This window comes from Nyctereutes procyonoides, unplaced genomic scaffold, assembly GCF_905146905.1.
Source record: "Nyctereutes procyonoides isolate TBG_1078 unplaced genomic scaffold, NYPRO_anot_genome, whole genome shotgun sequence".
Classification (NCBI taxonomy): domain Eukaryota; kingdom Metazoa; phylum Chordata; class Mammalia; order Carnivora; family Canidae; genus Nyctereutes; species Nyctereutes procyonoides.
In genome coordinates, this window is record NW_026575047.1 from 56,681,800 (window position 1) to 56,694,381 (window position 12,582).

Sequence of the window (12,582 nt, forward strand, 5' to 3'; positions counted from 1 at the left end):
GGTATATAGGGTGAGGAAATCCAACTCATTTGCTGAAGTTGTCAGGTTCCAGAAAAGTTTGGCAGCAGGTTGTATTTTTATGTTGCATGTTTGAAGTTTTCTAAAACAATAAAATGTAAGAGCAAGTTTCTATTTCATTTGGAAAGCTAATTATTTTAGTTTATGGTTCATGTTTTTGGCAGAGCTTCCTGCAGACTGTGGGCTGATTCACAGATAATCAAAATATGTAAGAGTATCCAGACAAAAAAAGTACTTTAATAGTAAGACTTTAGGGTAGAAGTAGTCATCATAGTCAAAATTTCTGTTTTCCTCTTCCTTGAGATATTGTTCAATGGCATTCTAGTAAACAGTAGTGAACAGGAGGCAGTGGTAAGAGAAGTGGTAACATGCCCAGGAAAATAACTATGCAAGTGAGAGCAGCTAGTATGGACAACCAATGACTTTTTCTCTTAAAATATTTTTAAGGGTAGGTTTATTTTGAACTGTTTGTTAAAAGTCTATTTGATGTGAATTCTATATCTGATAACCTATACTCAATTACCATTCACAAACTTCATACAGATATGTTAATACAATTATAGAACTTCAATACTGTGATAATAGAACTTGAGAACTGAAGAGCACACATTTCTTCACGAATTTATTATATAAAATGCCCCCAGAGTATTTGATTTCTCTCCTTTCATTATACACAAGTACATGGATGAGACACTCTTTAAGATGACTTAGTATCATGAGAGTCCCTTGCATCAAGGTAGTGTACATACCTTAACAGTGTTTCTAAAGGCTGGCCCAGAAAAAACAACAAAAAAAGGTTACCTTATCACAAGATGGAAAGCACTGTTTTCTTTTTCCACTAAATTATGATGAAAAATGTCACTGTTTTATTTAGCATTATGGTACATAACAGATCTGTCTCAATTACTAAAATAATTAAAATAATCCTGAAAGACATCCATTTTCCCCTCCACTGATTTGAAAAGCTGCATTTTTCCTGCCAATTTCACACAAATCATCAGGCTGATCTATCATAGTCTGTTAAAACAATCATCAAAGCACAAGCTCAGCTCATCAGCTGTATGTAGCTTGTAGTAAAAGGATATATCCATATGTCTCTCCTTAGTTAAAAATACATAATCCTTTTATTTTATATTGCAATAAAAGAAATTAACATCACAGACACAGAAGACTAGAAAGGGGAAACTACTTACTTCTGAACGCCCAGTAATTTAAACCTATTTGTACTTTTCCATAGTACATGAAAGTAATATTTAACACTTACTTTTTGAAGTAAAACTTAATCTTTGGGGATATACAATGTAAGTAGGACTTAAGAGTAATAGTTCCATTCACTTCCAGGTCTGTTTAATGTATGATTAAATAACAAGGCACAATAGCCATCCTTTCCATTATGTTGTAACACTGATCATGTGCCTTGATAAAATGGCTGATTAGACAAGATGATGGCAACATGAAGGGAAGACTTTGGATTGTCTATTTAAAATGCAGGTAATAAGTAATTAATAAAAAATTATGTTAAGTGCACTTTCACATGCTTTGTGTTTATAATAAACAACAAACTTCCTAGCTTTCTTGCATCAGGCGTGATTACCATTTCTTTTGGCCAAATGCACTTTTCCCCAGTAAACTTAAAACAACAATAACAACAACAACAACAACAACAACAAAATAATCCCTGTCCTTTCATATACTAGAAAAAGGATTGGCTACTGGAACAGTTCATTGCAAGACACATGAAGACGACATACTGTGGCATGAGTTGTTTTTAATTTGTTGTGCTGTCACTAAAAGTAAAGTTCTGAGGGCTGCAGTTAAAACATTCCAAGTTCTCCCTTCCATCTTTATTGATTTCAAGATTTTGCACAGAAAACTCTTTGGGGACTAGAACAGCAGCAATTGCATCACACTGTTTTCAAGACTTCAAGTTTCAAAGCAAATTGTTTAAAAAAAAAACAAAAAAGCAAAAAAAAAAAACAAAAAACAAAAAACCCAAAACACAGTTCCTGATTGGAGTTAGATACAGGGACGAAAGTAGCACATACTTGAAGGTTACACAGTCTACAAATGGTGGCAATATTTTCCTTGGGAGAGTAGTTTTGTTGGTATATATTTTTTAAATACTCAAAAAGGCTCAACTTCAAGCAGTAATAAACACAAGCAAAAGTGATTTAACCCTTAAAATAAATATTCAGAAAAACCTCTCTGTACATACAAGTGAAAGAATAAGTAACACTTTCACGCAAAAAAAAAAAAAAAAAATAATAATAAAGGATTTGTTCATATAAGTAGCTGAAATCTGCTGTTCCAGCCCACATATCCCCAATAAAGAAGGGAGGCACAGACATAGGTGACTACTGTGGTTCACTATCTTACAGCCTGTTTGTACTGGGACACTATCACCACCAATTTTATCCCTCATTATATTTATTAAAATTTTAAATTTCTTTTTCCTTTTTTTCTTTTTCTTTTCTTTTCTTTTCGTTCTTTTTTTTTTTTTTTTTTTACAGCATGCCAAATCCTTTGGCGTAAGTGATGGCCTTCAACAGTCTTTCTTTAAGTTTTTCTTTGCTTGAATATTCCGGCAGTAAAAGGACATTAAAGCAAGTATGAGATGTAGGTAACCTAAATAGGGAGAAGGGGGGGAAAATAGGAAAATAAATCATGGGGAACATGCTCATCATTAAAAAGTCCTACTTTTAGATCGTACCTGTAGTTGAGACGGTTTGCAATGCAGAGTACACGTTAATGCAACTCAAACTTTTTGCTTTTTGTGTACAGCTATCAAGTATCAGTTTGTCTTTATCTTATGTATTACTCAATACTGATGATAATGAAGATGGTGATGACTGATGATAACATATTGTATCCACTGAATTATGACAAACCAGACATTGTTTCAGGTATTTAACTGTTAGATCTCACTTAACTAAATCTCACAATAAACCTATCATTATTCCCACTACAGAGCTGACATCACTGAGAAGTAAATTTACTCTAAAGTGGAGAGAATACCCAAATTTGGTTTTTAAGATTTCAAAGTCTGTGTTCTTTAATGCCAGTTAGAAATATTCTTGGCAATATGTTATATAAGTGACTTAATAACAAATATAAACAAATTTACATTAAAGTCATCAAATAATACATCAAATAATGTGGAATGCTAATAGAAATAAAGGGAGGCACAGACATTTCTATATATTTCTATATATTTAAACCCTCAAATATGCTACTGTTCATGAATGATCCTTACTCAACAAAAACATTAACTTATATAATAGAGAACAAATTAAATGCCAAGATTATGAAATTGGATTCAAATGTTTAAGATTATGAAACCTAGTGCTGAACAATTTTCCAAGCCTCAATTCAACCATTTTTAAATAGAATACATAATAAGGTCTTGAGTTTAAAAATTATGAAAAATTGAATATCAATTTGCAAAATTTTAAATCAAGTGAGCTCTGTAATAGTTTTGAACTAGGCCAGTGTGTTAAAAATTTCCTCAAACAGTAATAGAAAAATACTCTCTGAACTAATATTTCATGTGATTTGGATAATTCTATGTAAAACTACAAAAAAATTAATAATTACCTTTCTGTGTCTGGGCCATTTTTGGCTATAATCATCTTTAATTTTCCTAGTCCGCCCACAGGTGCTCTGTCTGTGCCTGTTGTAAACTGCAAGAAGAGTCTTTTCTGCTCATCTGTAAATGAATGAACGATTTCCCAGAACTCTCTGAGAAAAGACAGAATACTGATTTTAGTTTGGCATTCATTTACAACTAGCACTTATAAGAGTTTATGATTTATTAAAACCGTATTACAGAAGTAACTTGGAAATTAATATCAGAAACCCTGAACATTCATTCCTGGTAATCAAGGATCTACAAATTACTTATACTAATTAATCTTACTGAAACACTTAAAAACATAAGAGTAATCCACTGCTGCATTATTTAGAATGGTAAAAACTGATAAACCTAAGTGTCCAACAACAGGAAGTAATTAGATAAACTATGGTATACTCATAATATATAATCAGCAGCAAACAAACGACCAAATCCAAAACCCAAATCCTGCGAATTGAAAATACAAGATTTTGGCGGGAAAAGGTGATACAGATTAAGGACAAAATACAGAGAAACACACATCTAATAGTACTAATCCAAAAGCATACTTTTAAAAAATAAACTAGAACACTTTTGATTTTGTGTACTGTAGAAGTGCGGATGGGGGATAATTCTGATATTTCTGCTATATGCAATTATTTTAAGAGAATGATTTAGTCCCTGGCATTCCCAAAATCTAGGTGATAAAAGTCATGTTGTTATAATGATGCTTGTTATACTCACACCAAAAACAAAATGCAGTACATTAAGAGCAATCTTGGCTTGCTTGTTTGAATAATGATGTATCCACAATAATTCTCAACTAAAAAAATTTCAAGATTTCAGAAAAAAATTGACAATGTTACTTAGTCAAAGGATAATTTTAATATTTATTTGAAGAGCTCTTTCCGGAATCTTAGCAGAGAATATCACACTTCCTACATGTGTAATTATAATTCTAGTTTTTGATATTCTAGTATTCCAGTATACAATTTCTATTATTAAAATGCAGGCATTTTTGTTGGTACAATGCCAATTCTTCTGACATGAGCTAGCAGCTTTATTAGATTTCTCGGCTCTCTTCAATGTCTTTCTACTTCTTTTCCCTGACATTCTAACATCCTCCCCCACCCCTCAGTTCTAGCAAACCTCTCATTCACCTAGAGAAACAATAGAGAACTATATCATAATCACAGGAAGTAAGACATGGAATATCCAGGTGCCTCTTTCAGGAGGACAAAATTGTTCCATAGTCTAGATCACTCCTTTTGGGTGGCTGACAAGAAAAAATAAGTCTCCTGTATGCCAGAGCTTCTGTCAGAGCCGCAGAGCTGCCCTACAAATGAGTGGTAATCAGGTTTTCTCACACTGTAGGAGGGCTCTGAATCCTAACTGAATCAGACGCAGGCAGAGAGATAGGACCCTGACCAGTCTGTTTATATTCTTTGTTTATTTATTAGGAATGCAACTGTTCAGAAAACTGAAAAAGAGGCTTCTGTATTTCTACCTAAGTCATATGTATGAATCACATTCCATCTACCTCTCTTAAAACTTATGGAGATTAAAAAGCAGCGAAAAATCCAATAAAAACACCCATAACTTTAGATTAAACCTAGGAAGACAGAGTGGCAAACTCCCAACTGACACATAAGTTGAGAGTATGAATACCTGAGCCTGAACTAGCAGAGTCCTACAGGAGCAATATGGAAGAGGAGGGTGTGCATAATAATATCGGTTAGAGTTCACCCCAGAAAGGCAGAGCTCTACCCCAAGAGTGTGAACAACTAAGGACAGATAAGAGGCCTGGCAACAAGGTGGCTAAAAGGAAGGGCCTGGGCAAAGTACTAGGGTAGAAGTGACAGGTAGGCATTATGCCTCGAAGTGATGAGGAGCACCTTGGGAGACAGGTGTCCCCTCAAAGCAGCTCTGGCTACAAAGGGATGAAAGGGATGGAAGCAGCTAATCAAAGAGGCCCTAAGTAAACAAGATGGAATTAAAGAATCAAAAGATGCTAGGCCAAATAACCATGTATTAAAGAAACTACTCTTACTGTAAGAGCAAAAGAGGGGACCATTCCATCAAGAGACCACTAAAGCCACTTAAACTTCTCTCCACTCTACCATGAGATCTACTAATACCAGGTCCAGAAAAACTAAATCAACAGAAACATAAATGGGAAAATCAAAATCCAAAATAAAAAAAAAAAGATATAATGAAACAAGTTCAGCAAATAAGCAGCTGTATTTTCTAGCAGAAAAAAATATACTTGAAAAATTTGATCATAAAGAATGGAAAACCTGTAATTCCCATATTCCAACTTGAAGAGAAAATGCAACAGCAAATAGTAAAGAAAACCATTAATCAGAAATACAAAACTCAGAAATGAACAAATCTGAAACAGAAATAAGAATACTCAAATATACTCAAGAAATATGCAAAATAAACTTGGAAACAGAAGGTTAATTTCTAAGGTGACCAAAAAAAAAAAAAAAAAAGGTAGTATGATCAAAATTTCTACTAGGGACACAGAGATCAGAAACAGAACAAGATATATATATATATGGAATAATCCATGTATGAGATAACTCATTGTGACATCTCATACCAAAACAGTAAAAATAAACATTATATCCGTGGATATTAATAAGCTATACTGCTTCCACACAATGACAGTATTTAGCCATACAAAAGAACATGGAAGATATCTCTACATTGATATGGGGTGATTTCCAGGATATATTGAAAAAGTTGTTCCTCACACACTGTCCCCTGGAAAATGCACTAGTATTTAATAACAAAGGTCATACCTTGTACTCCAAACTGACTTTTAAAAATGACATTCCCCAATGATTTCTTATGAAAATGGTTTATTTCAGGCCTAGAGTTAAAAATGCTCAAAGTGAGCTCAAAATTTCAAAATGTAATGAGGTGATGTTAAGAGTATATCAAAACTAAGTAGTTTGAATATCATGAAGATTAATGATTGTGAAAAACATTCAATATATAAAAATCTATGAGCTTATAAACAGTATTCGGAAAAAGGCAAAAAAAAAAAAAAAACTAACCAAAATCCAAACTCAATTGTCACTATTCAAACTATTACATTAACTCCTTAGTCTAAAATTATTTAATTACATTTTATTGTGCCTTTTCAGTAAAACTATTTTACATAGTAATCAAATAGCATCCACTGATGAGGAGAAAGAACAGCAGGTAGAATGAAAAAAAAAGAAATTTTTTTCCAAATCACCATTTTGCAACCTCCAATGAAACAATGGATTCAGGTAAGGATACTAACAGATACAAAAAATCAGAAGAAAGATAAGAGGTTTTGGGACAATGATGGTGGGGATGACACAATTACTTTGTTTTTGCTTTTCTTTTCAATCTTCCTAATCTTTTGGATAAACCCAGAGCTAACTGGATGGGAAAATGGAAGACCTACAGATACACCTTCAAAACCAGGTGACAAGATATCGCCCTATAAATCCTTCCATGTAAATGAACAGAAAAACACCACTTGACACGGCTAGAATACCTGGTTGGTATCTCTGCCAGTGGGTGTAGAAGCAAAAAGAAGGCAACTGTGTTTCTTACAGCTCAGGGAACAGGGAACCTTAAAACCATCATCAACCTGCTGGAAAGCCCAGGCCAATCTGAGAAGGCAGCCAAAAGAGAGTTATCCAGTTTGTAGCTAAATGCAAGGGGAGCATGATACAGTAAAGAGTTCCGGGTCCTTAAAGCCCTGGAACACCAAAATTCCCTTCCAGAACTGAGGAGAAACTGCTGGAAATAAGGTCCAAATTGACCAAATCAAGAATAAAAAGGCCTAGGAAAATTCTAATAAAGGTGGGAGAGTAGAATAGGCAGTTTCAGAAAAGGCTTCATTAAAAAAAAAAAAAAAAACAGCCTCATATATGTACCTGTAAAAAAAAAAAAAACATTTTGCAAAAACAAAATGCACAGAGCCTTCTTTAAGCATGAAAAAGCTGCTCTGGCCTATTTCTTCCTCTTCTAAGCATGAGAAAACTCATCTGACTTTTTAAAAAAAAGGAAAAAAAGAGAGCAACAGAAAAAGATCATACACAGAGTTACTAGAGAGGAATAGTGTGTGTGTGCACGCAAGAATCATGTCTTTATAGAGAATAAAAGTGTGCCAAAGATCTGCCAACAAAACATATGAAAACTGTAAACAGATTTCAAATTAAGGTAAAAAAAAATTTAAGTCATAGTAGAGGCTATGAAAGGACAATTAAGTCAGAAACATAACTAAAACTGAAGAAAAGATCTTGAAAGGTTTGACAAGAGCAGGGGATAACTGGAAATAGAAAGAAAAGAAATCATATCAGATGGAGGAAACTAAAAATGAACTAGAGGAACCACAGGATAAATGAAGCACAATGATAGTACCAAAAAACAGAAGATAAACTTAAATTGAACAAGAAGAAAAGAAGTCATACTTGAGACTTTCTTTCTCAACCCAGAGTCACAGCTGGGAGGGTTTTTCTGCCACAATTGGTCCTGGCCTGGTAAGTGCTCGTCTTTCTCGTAGGGACCCAGAGTCCCTCCTAGCCGAGGGACCCTGAATGGCCGGCAAAACGGGCCTAATTTATCTGCCACAAAAGGCACTGAGCGCAGCAAGAACTCTCCAGCCCATGGGAGGCTTAAGATACCACACATGTCTGCATGGAGAAGCTGTTCATTTCATCTCCATCAAGCAACACCATCATGGACCAGTGGGAGCCCTCATGGAATAAGATATATAAAGCAAAGCAGGATAGTGGCACAAAGGCTCTGAAAACTAAAATTGTCTCTGGAACCACAACCCACAAAAAGTATGCTAGGACCCGTGTGTTACACTTGAATAGGATGATTGCCTACTAAAGTAAAATAATGTAAATAGGACCCAGGATCTCCTAACAGACACAATGTCTAGGATGCAAGCCAAATTACAACATGAAAGAACAAGAAACAAGTGGTGTCAACATTGAGATGAACAGGGTATGTTGGAATTATCTCACAAGGATTTTAATGCATTCATCATAAAAATGATTTTACAATTACAAGCTCTATTGTTTCAGAAATGAAACAAGAGAAAAATCTCAGGAAAGAAACAGCAGTTATTTTTAAAAAGGAGCCAAATGTGAATTATAGAACTGGAAAAACATAGAGAAAAATACTGGATAGGCTCAACAGTAAAGAAGACAGAGGATAAAAAAACCAAACGAGAGAAAACTGGAAAACAAAAGAGAAAACAAACACCAAAAACCAAAACCAAACCAGTCTCAGATACATGTGTAATGATGATAAATGGCTGAACACTGGTACTACTAGAAACTCAGAAAGAAAGGAGAGACACTGGGGCTGAAAAAATATTTGAAGAAATAGTGCCCCCAAATTTTCCATGTTGAGCAAAAAAAATAAACAAACAAAAAAACAACCCACAAATCCAAGAAGCTGAACAAATCCCAATGGCATAAACAAAACTAATCTTCAGCAACAAAGACATCCCCAAACAAAGGAAAACTAAAAGAATCTGCCATTAGTAGACCTGTCTTTGAAGAATGACTAAAAGAAGTCATAAAAGACTCTTAAAGCAAAAGGGAAGAATTGAAATAGCAGAAATACAGGTATACACAAAATTCTCATGAATTTTGTAAATCCTATGTGATGACTGATATAAAAATTATAACAGTATTAATATTCACAACAATATTTAAAAGTGGGGAAAGAAACCTAATTGAAAGCAAGGTTTCCATACTTCTTTGGAAGAGATGCTGATCCACTTTCACATGTGTACAATGTAATGTACCACAGCAAACAGGAAGAACACTATACTAAACCATACAACCCAAACAACACTAGAAGTAAATCAAGACGGAATCCTAAAAAAACGTTCAAGTAACAAGATAACCCATGGAAACAAAATGATAAAGGAGAAACAGAAAACCTGAAATGGTAGACATAAGCCCTAATGTATCAATAATTACCTTAAATAGGAATTTTCTAACTATATCAATTACAAGGCAGACAGAGTGGATGGAAAAAAAGGACTCAACTACATGCTATTTTTAAGAAACTCATTTCAAATTCAGCAACAGATAGGTTGTGAATAAAACATCAGAAAAAAGATATGCAAACATTAAAAAATAAACCAGGAATGGTTATATTCGTATTAGATTTAGAGCAAAGAAAATTACAAATTAAAAAAAGGGACTTTATGTAATGATAAAAAGACCAATCCACCAATAAGACATAATGACTATAAATGGGTATGTACAAAAAAAATAAATGAAAGAAAGAATTCAAGATATGTACTAAATGACAGAGCCTCAAAATACATGAAGCAAAACGTGACAGAGATAAAAGGAGTAAGAGAAAAGTATCAGAACTCTCAAATTCAATAGTAAAAAACAATTAAGTGCATTCTTGGCATTTAGAGAAACGAAAATGTGTGTTTACCAAATAAATTGCATGTGATTATTCATAGCAACTTTATTCATAACAGCTCCAAATGAGGAACAAACATGAAGTTTTTCAACAGGCAAATGGCTAAAAAAAATTGGCAAATCCCAAAAATGTGACATATTAGGTGTGATTCACTTATTTCATATTCTTGAAATGACAAAATTAAAGAAACAGACAACAGATTAGTTGTTGTCAGGTGTTAAGGACCAGAGTGGGCATAGTGAAAAGCTATAGATATATGGGTTTGACGGAATAAAGAAAAGCAACAGGAGGAATTCTTGTGGTGATTGAACTTTTCTGAATTTTAACTGTATCCTACTTGTGATATTGTAACTAATGTTTTATAAAAATTTGCTACTAAGTGAAATATAAAGTGTACACAGGGTCTCTGTGTGATTTTTTACAACTGCATACCAATCTAGAATTATCTCACAATAAGAAGTTTAATTTAAAAAAATGTTAAAAGAAGATTAATAGATCAGACAAACAGATTCTGGAGGAAAGAAAATCAGTAGACGGAGAACCACACCACATAATGATAAATGATCAATCTATCAAAAAGACATACTGAGGCTCAAGGTTTATGCACCAATCAAAAGATATTCAAAATACATAAAGTCAAAACTGATAGACCTGAAAGGAGGAATGGACACACCCACCAGTATGGAGCATTCAACACCCCTCTCTCTGAGTGACTGATAGAACTACTGGTCACAGAATCTACAAAATCATCAATGAACAAAATCTAAATTAACAATCACCAAACATTCCACCCACCAACACAGAATATACAAATTCAAAAGTATTGACAGTCATGCAAGAATAAGTTCTCTGACTATAAAAGAATCAAACTAGAAATCAATAAATAAGAGAGAAGAAAGAAGAAAATATCCAAAAACCCTGGAAATTAAACAACATAATTTTGTTTAACAAAGAAAAAGTCTCAAAATAAATTTTAAAAAATACAGATAAGAAAAAAAAGAAAAACACAACATATCAAAACATATGGGATATAGCTAAAGCAATAATGAGAATAAAATTTAAAGCACTAAATGCTTACATTAGAAAAGAGGAAAGGTCTCAAACCAATCACTGTTTCTCTCCTCAGTAGGCTAGAATGAGAAGAGCAAAATAAACCAAAACAAAGGAAGAAACTAATAAAGAGCAGAAATCAATGAAATTGAAAATAAGAACAGAGAAATAAAAAGCTAGCTTTTCAATATAATCAATAATTTCAAATCTCTCAACAAAGACTAACAAGTTAAAAAAAAAACCATAATTACCACTATGAGGAATAAAAAAGGGTATGATCAGTTCAGACCTGCAGACATCAAAAGGATAAGAAGGGAATATTATGAACTCTTCACACATAAATTTGACTACTTAAATAAAATAGATCAACTCCTTGAATAACACAAACTACCATAACCCACCCAGTATGAAAGAATATCTTAATCGCTTTATAAACACTGAAGAAACTGAATTTCAAATTCTCCCAAAAAATAGGAAATTTCCAGGCCCAAATGATTTCGTTGGAGAATTCCACGAAACATTTAAGAAACAATTAGTACCACCTTAACACAATCTCTCCTACAAATAGAACACTTCCCAACTTTTTACGAGGCCAGAATTAATCCTAATGTTTAAACCAGACCAAGACAACATTAAAAAAAAAAGACAAAAACTATAGGCCAGTGTATCTCATGAACTCAAGACACAAAAATAATCAACCACCATTACCACGTCAAATGTGACAATGAACTAAATGGAAATGACTGAGATATGGAACATTGGTTCAATAATGGAAAATCCATTAATGCAATGTGCTGTATCAAATAGAGAATAAAGAAAACCATGCTTCTAGCAACAGATGTGGAAAAAACATCTGACAAAAAGCCAAAAGCCTGTTCACAGCAAAGCTCAACAAACAAAGTATAGGGGGGCTTCCCTGGGTGGCTCAGTGGTTTAGCGACTGCCTTCGGCCCAGGGCATAATCCTGGAGTCCTGGGATCGAGTTCCACATTAGGCTCTCTGCATGGAGCCTGCTTCTCCCTCTGCCTATGTCTCTGCCTCGCTCTCTGTGTCTCTCCTGAATAAATAAATGAAATCTTAAGAAACAAAAGACAATAAAACAAAACAAGCAGACCAAAAAAAAAAAAAAAAAAACCCACAAGGTACAGAGGTTGGAACCTCTTGAATTTGTAGAGCACCAACTACACTAATATGAAGCTTAAGAGATAAAGATAAATGCTTTCTCCTAAATTCAGGAACAAGTCAAGGCTTTTGCTTTAACTACTCTTATTTAGCACAGTGCTAAAAGTTTTAGCATAAATAGGCAGGAAAAAAATAATAAAAGGCATACAAACTTAAAAATAAGCAAAACTATCCCTATTTACAGATGACATGACTGTCTACAAAGAAAACCCCAAGAGGTCTCAAAAAAAAAAAAAAAAAAAAAAAAAAAACCTAAAAAACCTTCTAAAGTA

General features: G+C 33.7%; 1 protein-coding gene across 8 annotated transcripts in view; it reads right to left on the bottom strand.

Annotated features, from left to right (window-relative positions):
* Positions 1-455: 455 nt before the first annotated feature.
* The window catches only part of UBE3A (ubiquitin protein ligase E3A), a 99,082-nt gene continuing 86,955 nt past the window's right edge, over positions 456-12,582 (bottom strand). For all 8 annotated transcript variants that reach the window (XM_055326082.1, XM_055326081.1, XM_055326079.1 and 5 more), the window contains 2 exons: positions 3,613-3,756; positions 456-2,643 (listed from right to left, as the gene is read on the bottom strand). In XM_055326082.1, the coding sequence (XP_055182057.1) occupies positions 2,523-2,643; positions 3,613-3,756 (265 nt within the window). In that variant the 3' untranslated portion in view covers positions 456-2,522. The remainder of the gene's footprint in view (positions 2,644-3,612; positions 3,757-12,582) is intronic.